This window comes from Octopus bimaculoides, chromosome 16 (genome assembly GCF_046866305.1).
Source record: "Octopus bimaculoides isolate indiv1 chromosome 16, ASM4686630v1, whole genome shotgun sequence".
NCBI classification, from domain to species: Eukaryota; Metazoa; Mollusca; class Cephalopoda; order Octopoda; family Octopodidae; genus Octopus; species Octopus bimaculoides.
In genome coordinates, this window is record NC_142943.1 from 31,080,134 (window position 1) to 31,093,191 (window position 13,058).

At 35.6% G+C, this 13,058-nt stretch overlaps 1 protein-coding gene across 1 annotated transcript; it reads right to left on the reverse strand.

Annotated features, from left to right (window-relative positions):
- Positions 1–330: 330 nt before the first annotated feature.
- Positions 331–13,001, reverse strand: LOC106878474 (la-related protein 7). The gene is made up of 13 exons (XM_014927691.2): positions 12,763–13,001; positions 11,208–11,287; positions 9,995–10,073; positions 9,381–9,481; positions 8,842–8,922; positions 7,984–8,148; positions 7,203–7,302; positions 5,371–6,121; positions 4,301–4,398; positions 3,701–3,804; positions 2,870–3,014; positions 2,361–2,455; positions 331–465 (listed from the first exon to the last, which is right to left on the reverse strand). Exons 2-13 carry the CDS (start codon positions 11,283–11,285, stop codon positions 406–408), a joined length of 1,857 nt encoding a protein of 618 aa, XP_014783177.1. The 5' UTR covers positions 11,286–11,287; positions 12,763–13,001; the 3' UTR covers positions 331–405.
- Between the last annotated feature and the right edge of the window lie 57 nt (positions 13,002–13,058).

Genomic DNA, 13,058 nt, shown 5'->3' on the forward strand with positions numbered 1-13,058 from the left:
GCAAAATTGAAAGATTTAGGATGCATTCCATTCAGCCCTTTCCAGCATTTAAGCTGGCCAAATCTGGTCTCTTGCACCTTCTCCACAATGTCATTCTAAAAATAATCACATCATCTAAATCTCAAGATAATGCCTGATTAGTTCACAGCAATGAATTAAAAAAAAAAAAACTTCACATTTGATAATAATCTGAATGTGAAAGGGTTAAACATTATTTTATCCAAGTGAACTTTTTTAACCACTAAGCCACATTTGTGCCTTCATATTTGTATTTTCCAATTAAGATTTTGCATCAAGTTAGTCAAACTGAGAAAAAAGAAAAAAAAGTACTTAAATTTTTTTAATATTTATTTCAAAAATGAATTTGTATTGATTTTTCAGGAGAGAAAGTTGTAGAAATTCAACTCAATCATCAAAATATATTTTGGTGTTTTGGGTGTTGATTTTCTCCATCTTGTCAAGTAGCTGAAACAAAGAGAAGACATTACATAAAATTACAAATTTCCTCTGTCTAGTAGTCATATTTAACCCTTTAGCATTCAGATTGTCAAAAGTAATGCTTATTTAATAATATTATTTTGAATTAATCACGCATTATCTTGTAGTTCTGAAATTTTAATGATGTGATTGCTTATTTTTAGAATGACATTGTAAGGAAGGTGTGAGAGGCTGAATTAGGCCAGTTTGAACATAAAACAATATTTAAATATTCTTGTGCTATTATGGATTTCCAAATCACTATTTTGTTGCATGGATCCCCAGAATTCTTATATGAACCCCAGTTGAGAACCATTGTGCTAAATGGATAATAGACAAGGAGCTACTTTCAGCTGAATGAACCTCAATATATAACTGGTACTTAGAATTCCTGTGATGTTTGGTGTATTATATAAGGAGTAATACTTTTGTAAACTTGTTAGCTGTACATTTTCAGACATGAACAGGAGCACAGCCCTCACTTATGACTTCCATAAATTTGTAGTGTACACTGATGGCCACACTACAGTACCTTGCTTCAAGTAATGGGTATCAAGAATGACCCCTTAAGTGCAGAAATACCGAAATGGTAGATGAGGCAGAACCCAATATAGTCAATTGCTCAGACGTGTGGCATATCTAGGAGATTCTTTTGACAAAATACAGACTTGTGGCCAGCATCTGTGAAAGGGATTGGGATCCCATCATGTACATAATTGCACTTGCAGTAAATTATGGATCTTAGATGGAGATCCTAGCTATCCAACCTACCAAGAACAGATCGATGAAAATTATCACCATATATAATAGCTGTCACTTGCAAGTAAGTACAACTAGGCATCATGTGCCATGCTTTCAGTACTTGTTTTAGGTGGCTGTGTAGTTGCAAATGGACACAGACACTCTTGTGGCCCTTCCTATCATTGAACCTGCAGAACATCAAACATACTCATCACAGCTATTTAGATTGGACCAGACATGAAATGATGTACCTTACTCAAGCACATTATGTGCCTTCTAGTTCAGGAATATTGGCTTGATGTAACAACCAGATCTTTCTCAAAGACTCATTACCTTAATCTGTTATAACAGCAATGAATTAATTTATCATCTAACTACTGTTCTTCAAAAGAGAAGTCATGGGTGACCTCTTCAAGTATATATATATATATATATATATATATATATATATCATCAACATCCTCATCCTCACTGCTTTAATGTCCACTTTCCCAAGCTTACATAGATCAGATGGAGATTATTAAGGCAGATTTTTTTCGATGGCTGGATGCTCTTCCTGTTTCCAAACCTATTTCCAAACAAGGTAATATTGTTCCCAATTTTGGCACAAGGACAGCAAGATCAAGGGAAAGACGATTCAATGACCCCAGTGCTCAAATGGTATTTATTTTATCAACCTTGAAAGGATGAAAGACAAAGTCGACATTGGCAGGATTTGAACTCAGAACATGGGGAGAGACGAAATACTGCTAAGCATTTTGCTTGACGTGGTAACAATTCCATCAGCTCACCACTGGAAATATTGACACTGCTTGTATGACAGTGACACCCATCGAAACTATTCTGCTCAAGAACAGATAAGGGTTGGCAAGAGGTAGGATATCTAACCACAGAAAATTTCCCTCAATAAACTTCATCCATCCTCTACAAGCATGGTAAAAGAGGATATTATGATGCACATATTGTCATATCTATTGAAATTTAGATATTTCTATTTTAACAGAAATAGCAACACAATTATTTTTATTTTGCATCTTCTAAAAATGAATATATTTACTTCAATGTAGAAATATCAAGGTTCAATCTAAATAAGTTTTTTAAAAAAGGTGAAAATAAAAACTGCTCCTAAGTTTTAAACAAACCTTGAGTGTTCCTCTTTTCTTCAAACGATGTTTCGAGTTGATCTTACTCTCTCTGTCTGCCTTGAGTTTGTCCCAGTAGCACTTCTCATCTTCACCTGAACAATAAAGATGGATAGAAGATGAGTTTATTGTAGCAGAGAAAGTAGAAAAGACAGAGAGAGTCTGCAGCATGTCTGTGAGTCAGTGACCTTAAGGCATGCTTAATCAGCAGGATAAGCTTTCTTCCATTCTTTTTTATTTTTACATTCTGATGTGGTCTTTGATCACTGTGTGTGTGTATATTATTTATATATGGATGTGCATGTATGAGTGTGAGTGTGTGTTTGTATATACATATATGTGTATAATAGTCCTAGATAGACAATATTAAGATAAAAAAAGATAGGATGGTCACGGTATGGTCCTCTTTGGCCAGGACGGACCTGGGGCTAAACAACAGTGGAACCAGTTTAAGAATTTCAAATAAAACCATTTTGAATTCACAACAAATAAATTATTTTTTTCTTTACCTTCAAGAAGTGAAACACTTAATGTCTCGAATTTGGTGTTGCATATTTTCTGTGCACTTGCTTCATTTTTACAACGCACAAAGGCCTGCGTATCAACTTCTTTCAGATCTATGTATGCAATGTCACCAAGTGGTGTGAGTTTTCCCTGTTAAAACAAGTTTTACTGTAGGTTACATCACCTTAAACACATTTGCTTTTGTCATACAGTCAACACACACACACACAGTTATAAATTTGTTGTGTAAAGAAGCTGTATTAGATTAAAATAGCCATCAGAGTATCATACATATTGCAGATACATTCTGAAAAAGCAAATTAACTGTGGTATTTGTAGAGATAATATCTCTAATGTTTAAGAACATAAAAAATATATCAGTAGCAGAATTGACCAGCTGCAGTGGTGAGAAACTAGATGTACATTTGTTCCTTGTTGGGTTTTGTCAATAACATGTACCCACTGTCAGACATGAGCTAAGTGTCTGATATAATAATAATAATAATAATAATAATAATAATAATATGGGCTACAGCAAATATTCTGCTCAATACCACAGATTTGCTTGTCAGTTTTTTTACTTTAATCAGTTGAGCATGTCCCTTGGTGGCTGACGATATGTGCATCTCTGATCACAAGCAGAAGTAGTTGGGGAGCATCATAGCCATGTGTTGAGGGGAAGTTTTGGAGTTTGGGTGATTCACCCCTGGAAACATGGGTGTTTTGTTCAACAACCTTAAACAACCCTTATTCAGGGACCTTATGCTGTTGTAGCAACAGCAGCAACAAGAACAAGTATCACCACCAAATAAACATGGCAATTGCCAAAAACATACTTTTAATTCCTTCACGTTTAATACTGTCTCAGACTTAATGTTTACAATCACATTTGGAATAAACTTGTATTTGTCTTCAGAAGAATTTTCAGGAATTTTACAGTCTGGAAATATATATAAAAAGAAAAGAAAGAAATAGAAAAAATATAGAAAACTTCAATAGTGCTAAAATTCAGTAGTCTGGTTTTAAGATATATTTCTAAGATATAATTATCATTTTAATTCATGTTTTACAATACTAAGTTAACAATCCAGTCTACAGCTAGAGAAACTGGATTGTTGACAGTTCAATGTCTTCAGTGTCTTGGTCATGGACACAATACAGTGAACTACATCACACTGTGGTGCCTACTTACAACTAGGCAGACTAGACAGTTGACAGTTTAGTGGTTTGGTTATTATGATTGGATTCCTGTCTGAATGCCAACCACTTTACAGTATGAACTGGATGCTCTTTTCATGTCAATGTTTTGAGAAAATGGACATTGGATAACACAGAAGGCAGAAGTCCAGTGAGTGCGTGTGTTGTGTATAAAGGAATAATATAGACATATATAATATGACTGAATAAAATAGTGTTTCATAATGGTTGTAACATACCTTGATTCTTGTTCATCTCAATGAGCATCTGCTTCATCCTGGACATATTGGACCGTTGTCTGGCAAGGTATTCACTTTTGTACTTTAACCATTCCTTCCTGAGATGGAACAACAATAACATCAACTGAGTTAACAAAGTTACCTTAACTCAACTACCAATAAGTGCATGACATAAGTACATTGCTGAAACTCTGAGTAGCAACTCTTAACCCATTAGCATCCTGATTACTCATCATACCTGATGACTTCAAGAGAGGGAGCCTCCAAGCTATAACTATGGTAGTATTAGAACTCAATGCTGCATGGTCATGAAAACTATTTGTTAGTTCTGTCATGATCCTGAAATTTACTTAAGCCATACTTCTACATGGTCGGAATGAGACAAGTGAGTGAGGCTGTTTGGACACTGTCAATTTGGCACAGCTGACTGGACATTGAACCTGTTTTGGAAACTAGTTTCTGGGACTAGAGGCAAACACACACGCACTTAGAAATATATACATACAGACAGATAGTGATAGAAAGGAGAATGAGAGAAACATTAAAAAGCCTGGAGTCAGCCATGCCAAATAGGCAGCACCAAAACAGCTGTGCCAAAATGTCTCATACTTCCACATGGTACCTATTTAGTTACAGGAGTCATGGTCCAGTCAGAGCTTGATTTTTTTTTCTTTATAGAGGCACTAGTTGTGGTGACCAGATACTAATGTTGACAGTTAGTCCATGAGGGCAACATACAGCCAGCCTGAGCCAACAAGAGAGTTTCTATATGATTTTTAGACCTGCTAAGAATAGCAGAAAAATCACCTTCAAGTTACACTTTACTGTCTTTAAAAGACAAAAACACCCATTGGATAATGTAATCCAGAGAACACAATACTTGGATAAAAAAACAGGTTGGCTATGGATGAAACCCCTTTGAATGTAGGTCTACTCAGTCAAGAACTGAGATACTTAGATAACTGTGAGTTTCTGAAGAATTTCCACTAGAAACTCATTGGCCATTCATTTAAGACAAAAAATACATGATACAAAAAAGAAAGAAATAAAAGCAAGGAACTACAACTCACTTGGAGATGACCCGCAAGTGTGGCAGTGGTTTGGATCGTTTACGATTCTTATTGCGCCGTTTCTTATTACAATCTTTAGAATGATCTAGTTGCATATTGTTGTTCAGGGCTTCTTCAGTTCTGTCATATTTTATACGCTTTGGCACATTCTCCAGATCACTACCAGTTGTACTATCCATGCTGTCTTTTTTCCGTTTCCTTTTAGACCTTTTAGTATCTTTAGCAGCAGAATCGATTCCTTCGTCTGCAGATAAGTTTTCCAACCGTGATTCAGTTTCATGAGGAGTCTTTTCCTGTGTCGCAGTCTCACCTGATTCCTGTTTGTTCGATGATTTTAAATCAGTCTCTGATTTTTGAGCCAGTCTATCAGCTGGTTCGATATCACTTAGTTTTGAGTTGCTGCTAGACCGACGTTGGAGCTTACACTTCTCAGGAAAAACATCATTAGAAAGTTTGCTGAAACTCTCCAACCAATGTCGTTTCTTCTTTTTCTTCTTCTTCCAACTACCAGAACCTCGATCCTCGTCTTCTGATTTGGCACCTTCTTCTGCTTGACCTTCGAACTTGATGTTTGTTTCATCAGTGTTTTCTCCACACAAAGGTTCCAACTTCCGCTGTTTAATTGGTCGGCTTGGTTCCTTTGCTTCGGAGCTACTGTTGCGTTTTCGTTTCTGTTTGCAACCTTTGTTCTTCGGACTGTCATTGCTGATGAGATCACATTCTGGTTTCTCCTCACTTAAATCCATACCATCTATAGAAAACAAAGAAAAGGAACACATGATAAAGTGCAGTAGAGTAGCTCCCACCACATGCATACCTGATATATAGCACCCACTCATCACCCAGCATCATCACCACTTCTTCTCATCATCATCATCCCTTCTTCTCCTCTTCCACATCATGGATTATTATAAGTCATTTTTCAATGTTGCTCCAACTCAAACAGTCTTAGCAATCTGTTCTACAGTTTCATTTTGCAGAGACTGTAGAGTTGTTGCTGCTGTTTAACCCCCAAGTGAGCTCAGATAGAGCAGGAGGAGAATCTTAGGATCAAAGACACTTCAGCTGTGACCATCCTATTTTTTTAATTATTATTATTCAAACATTACACACATGGTGTACATATTCAGGGCTACATTAACTAAAGTGTTCGTCTTCTCTTAAAACAGGCTATGATTTCAAGATTTGGCTGTTATTTCTTGCAAGGTGAGAGCACACATAGAGATTGGCTTGTTGGCGGCGGGGGTGGGAGTGAGAGAGAGTGAGAGTTGTAGAAAGAAGCATGTACTAAAGATGGAGGTTTACAGAGAGAGAGATAAAGAGAAAGAAATGAAAGAAGTACCCCAGGATGGTATAGTCCAAAACTGAAACAAATAAAAGAAATATATTAATTGTGGCTTATGACTGCCCAACACACCAACCTACTGAATTTTTGTAATTTAATTTAGCTCCAGATGATGATCTGCCGATTTTGAGAAGGCCTATGTTTGGTTAAGAGTATTCCAACCAGACCAACCCATCTTGTTTTCAGAAAAATAAGTGTATCTAGAACTACAGCGAACAAAGAGCCTTTCCTCCTTTTCTCATGTTTAAGATATCATGTTGTGATTTGAGGGATATTTGAAAATCTGTCTCATTGAATACTGTCTGATGCATATAATCGAGGATGAAAAGGGAATGTCAAACTGAGGAGGAGGAAGAGGGAGAATGTTGCTGCTACTGATGATGATGATGAGAATAATGATTGTGATTATGATGATGACAATGATGAAAATGATACTGACGATGCCACTGATGCTATATATAGAGCCGAATCGAAACTATCTACTTACCTTCTGTCTGAACTTTCTTCTTCAGCTGGTTCAAAGCTTTGTTATTCTTGGGGAATTTTCCAGGTTTATTGGTAGTTTCAATGGGTGGTTGATTTAATTCCTGCAACAAATTGACAACAAAAGCAACTACATATTTCCTATTTTATATCCATTTTTCTGTATTAACAAAACAAACAACACACTTACACACACATATATATGCAGATACATATACACAAACACATGTAACAAACTGAATATCTGATTAACCACCTGAAAGAAAGCAGTGCCAAATATATTATGTTGTGTATCATCATCATTGTCGTTTTCATGTCCACTTTTCTATACTTGCATGGATCACGTGGAATCTGCTATTTCAGTGGTTCTCAACTGGGATCCATATAAGATTGTAATTAAAATTTATGTGCAGTAAATTGGTAGCACTTCTACAACACACAAAATATTTTAACAATTTTTTAAATAGAATTCTTACTAATCTTTAATTATAAAGACATAATAGGATTTTATAAACATCAAATGGCTCTGCGGGTCGACCCAAGTAAAACAGGAATCAAAGGGATCCATAGGCAAAAAAATGGTTGAGAACCACTACTTTATCGAAGTAGGATTTCTTAGTTTTTGCGCAAGGTAAATAAATTTGAATAAAGTTGAACCATCCTCAAATATTTAACTGGTACTTATTTTTCACTGACTTTAGAATGATGGAAGGTTTTTAGAAAACAATGAAGAACACAAGAAAAAAATGAAGCAAAGAAAGAAGATAAAAGAGAGACAGACTCACTTTACAAGCTCTTTGTGCACCTTTAATGGTTTCAAATTCAACAAATGCAAACTGTTTGAGATCTCCAGTGGACTTATAGCGTGGAAGACTAACATAAGTGACCATCCCACAGGAGGAAAACACTTTCTTCAGCCAATCATGGTCAGCATTGGCTGGCAGCAGTTCCTGAAAATATTGCAATCAACATTTAACAATTAAGGTATTGTTATATTTTACAAGGAAACAATAGAGTTGATAGAACAATTTCCTTCTTCTTTTTACCATTTGTGGAGGTACAGCTGTGCGATTAAGAAACTCACATTGCAACCAGATGGTTTCAGGTTCAACCCCCAATATATGGCACCTTGGGCAAGCGTTCTCTTTATTGACAAAGGAAATGACTATCACTGCTTGTAGTTCAGCGATTTTAAGACGATCACAAATGTAAACAAATTGACACACACATACATGAGCACAGACACACACACTCAACAAAATACACCTCATAAAGTCAAATTTAAGTATCTGGTTACAGGATACATTCAATTGTTTGTCTGTTGTTGTCAACAATGATCGAGGACATCACATGGAAGAAGATGGGTGACGGCATGTCCGGCTGCGAATGAAGGGAAAGGAGTTGGTTTTGGACTTGCAGAGTTCACTCTTTCTTTGTGCTCTTGTGATACATTTAGGAACCTTATGATTGGGTACATTTGGGAAAACAATGATAGGGTACATTATATGAGAAGCCTAGATTATTGAAAAATAGCAGCAAAAAGACAATTGCAGAGAAAAAAAAGAGATTAAAGAAAAAAACTAAAAGAAAAGAAGTAAAAAAAAAATGAAAAGAAAGAATAAGAGGGGAATGTTGTGCCTCACCACATAAACTGTCCTCTCGTCCACATCTTTAGGCTCTGTGTATGGAGTGACACGACGTACGCTGTTCTGGTTTTCACTTAACTGGAGACAAATAGTGAGAGAATAGAAAAAAAGGATGAGGTTGATGAATACATGAGTGCATGTGTGAAGCTATAAGGTGTTACTTAGGCACTCAATTATGAGTTCACTGCATCTTACAGCAGAAACAGCTGTAAGCTAATGAACTTCCTTTATCAACTCATTTTCACATACATTCATCATAATTTATTTATTTAAACGATTTAAATTAAAATTTTTCTGTTCTGTTTTCAGGTCGGCATTCTCAGATGCCGTTATACAAAGCATCTCTTGGAAATGACTGGACTATAATCTACCTACTTCTGGAGGTAGCTACTGACCCAAACATGTGCAATGACTTTGATGTGTGCCGTTGTGAGCATATTGAACTTATTTTGTGGACGAATTTTGGTCCACCCTGTATACATACAAATATATATTGTAAAAATGGATAAAGTGACAAACCTGACGAAAAGTCTCACCTGCAGCATAGAAGAAGTTGACAGTGCTTTACGCATGACAGCCAGGTCTTCAGTAAGAGACTTGATACGATTAAATGTTAAAAATAAAGACAAATCAATATCTGAAAAAGAAAGGAAAAAATAAAAGCATGAGTTAATTCCTTAGATTGATGTCAAACTGGAAAATTCTAATCATAAAGGTATTAATTAGTCTAATTTACAAATGATTATTAACTCTTTTTATAAATGTATTTCTCAAAATATAGACTGTCTATATGTTTCAATTAATTTGGAAAATAATTAAAAATTTTAAATGGTTTAGCAAGACAACTTTTCTGTTGCTAATTTGCTGTTTGGAGCATAGGTGCAGGTGTAACTGCATGGTTGAGAAACTTGCTTCCCAACTATGTGATCTTGGGTTCGGTCTCACTGTATGGCACTTTGGGCAAGTGCCTTCTACTACAGCCTAAGGTTGACCAAGAGAGAGAGGGATATATATATATATATATATAGAGAGAGAGAGAGAGAGAGATTGTCATCTCCTCTGTAAGGCTTATAACGTTTAAAATGAAAATGAAACAAAGAGAGAGGAAAAAGCAGAAAAATTCAAATGGAAAAAACAAAATTCAACTTACATCCATCTTTGTCTTTATCAATTTGTTTTTTGAAAAAACGATCTTTGTGTAAATTCGAATTACTGAAGTAGAACTCCATCTGAAGTTTAAAAGAATAACAAAAATAATTCATTAGTATTATGAATGCTGATGCGTTAAATCAGAGACAAGTCACACTATTCTCACCCCTCTTCCTGTACATAAATTTTGGCACAAGGCCAGAAAATCCAGGGGGGTAGGTCAGTCAATTACATAGACCCCAGTGTTCAACTGGTACTTATTTTACTGACCCCATTTAAAACAGGCCTGATATGTGGTTCCAGCAAGATGAGGCAACTGCTCATACCACAAAGAGAGAGCGGTTACTGAGGCAATGTTTTGGAGAAAGAATCATCTCTCGCTATCATCGCATTCCCCAGACTTGACCAGCCCTGACTTCTTCTTGTTGGAGTACCCAAAGGGGAAGGTTTATGTCAACAAACCAGAAACCCTGGAGTAATTGAAGGAGAATATCACTAGAGGAATCAGGGAAATGGACCCTGAAACACATACAGCTATCATGGAACATATTTTGGAAATGGCACAGATGTGTGGAGCTGGAAATGGACGCCACTTAAAAGATATTTTTCATATATAATGCAGAGTTATGATGAAAAAGGATTAATGCAGATTAATCTCCTCTATATCGAATTAAAATTTCATACACCTGTTTGTAAAAATAAGAGAGTTATTAAAAATTAAAACCTCTCAGTGACCTTTGGGTCACCCTGTATACACACACACACACACATATATATCAACATATCAAACACAATTAGTTATTACGATTACTTAGGTGTTAAACCATAAACAAGACACATCACTAAATCTGTTGGAAATAGCAGCTAAATTTCTATAAATCATACCACATTGTTATAAAGAAAGGAAGGATAAATTAGATAATGTAGTTCTAGATATACTGTGTTTGAATAGAAGACAGGATGCTCACAGTTGAAACATCTTTCATAATTGGTTTGCCCTGAGGATGATCAACTAAAGGTAGGAAGGATACATCATATAATGTAGTCCTAGATACACTGTGTTTGAATAAGAAAACAGGCTGGTGTCATTTATGACCATACCTCTGCAGGATCTAGACTGACCTGTGGTTAAACTATAATAGCAGCCTAAAGCATGCATTGACTCAGTTACACAGTAGCAATTTGTAATTTAGGAGTGGTTCCACATGTATTACCTGTTCTTTTATTTTAACACAAAGAGCCTTCACACGTTTCTTGGCTGGTTTTTTCTCTTGACTCTTGACCGATTCCATGTCTACAGAAAAGAAAAAGACACCAAATTGATTAACCAACAAACCTCCAAGAAATCAATAGATTTTAAATATTTTGTCATTAAACTTTAACACAATTATAGGTACAGACATGGGTATGTGGGTAAGAAGTTTGCTTCCCAACTGCATAGTTTCAGGTTCAGTTCCACGGTGCATCATCTAGGGCAGGTGTCTTCTTATAATACTCCTGGGCCAACTAAAGCCTGGAGAATGTTTTTGGTAGACAGAAAAATGAGAGAAGATCATCGTACATATCATCATCATCATCGTTTAACGTCTGCTTTCCATGCTAGCATGGGTTGGACGATTTGACTGAGGACTGGTGAACTAGGTGGCTACACCAGGCTCCAATCTGATTTGGCAGAATTTCTACAGCTGCATGCCCTTCCTAACGCCAACCATTCCGAGAGTGTAGTGGGTGCTTTTACATGCCATCGGCACGAGTGTGATATTGATGAATTTCAGATACATATATACATACATATATATCCATACTTATATATATACATATATACACACACATATATATACATACAAATATACATATATAGATACCTATATACACATACATACACACACACACACACACACACACACACATATATATATATATATATATATATTATTTTGTTTAACATAATATATTCCTCTATACACAATCATACAAAACCCCTCTTTTTGTATTTATTTTTATTCGCATATATATATATATATATATATATATATATATATATGCATATTATATACATATGCATAATATATATGATACTTGAAAGATCTATTAATTGAACAAGTTTATGAATAAATGAATGTATATACATGCATGAACGTATAAATCACACACACACACATATATATATATATATATATAAATCTCTGAGCGAGATAAACAGTAACCGCACGACATCGTGAAGTATATTTGCCACCTAAATGTGGCTAACCCTTAAGGGCCATGTATATATATATATATATATATATATATAACATGGCCCTTAAGGGTTAGCCACATTTAGGTGGCAAATATATATATATATATATATATATATGCTCTTTTCATACAGTTAAATAATCAACAAATATAGATTCATAGATCTGCTTATTTAGCGGTGAGATGGACTTATAAATACTATTAATGCATGTGTGTGTTTTTGTGTGTCTGTGTGCGTGTATGCGCACATAGAGTGATAGATGCACACACAGCTCTCTAAATTACATTGCTTGTCTAGCGGTTTCGCTCGAATTCCTGCAGTTCAAAGACCATTATACCAAACACATAAACATCACACACACACATTCTCCTTAATATATATACATATATATATCATTTCACTCGGTGACACTGTAAAGAGTAAGAGACACTCAACCACACAATCAAACAAGTCAGACATAGCAGATCCACTCATGATTCAGTCTCTGTGATGTGTCGAGAAAGTTTCCAGCAGTAAAAGACAACACTAACCATTTAGTTTGAAAACAGCGTGGCTTGAGAGATAATAAATACTGGTCCGGCTTCAATTTAGCTGCGACTAAACAACGATTTAGTCGTGGCAGTGATTGTATTAGTATTCTAGATTACCCTTACGGGCAATTTAGAAAAGGGTTAATGTATGTGTGCGTGTATAAATGGGTAGATATAGCTAGAGGTACGAGAAATGAAAAGACAATCATGCGTTAATGTTAACAGGAGGAAGTTTCTCTAACGACTGTTGTATGTTGCAAGACAGACTGGGAGAGACTCACTTTGTAACATGGCCT

Coding starts and splice junctions, on each gene's coding strand:
- LOC106878474 (XM_014927691.2), bottom strand. CDS start 11,285: ATGGAATCGGTCAAGAGTCAAGAGAAAAAACCAGCCAAGAAACGTGTG. Junction 6,122..7,202: donor GAAGAAAGTTCAGACAGAAG/GTAAGTAGATAG, acceptor TGTTTTCTATAG/ATGGTATGGATTTAAGTGAG. Junction 4,399..5,370: donor CACTTGCGGGTCATCTCCAA/GTGAGTTGTAGT, acceptor GTTCCATCTCAG/GAAGGAATGGTTAAAGTACA.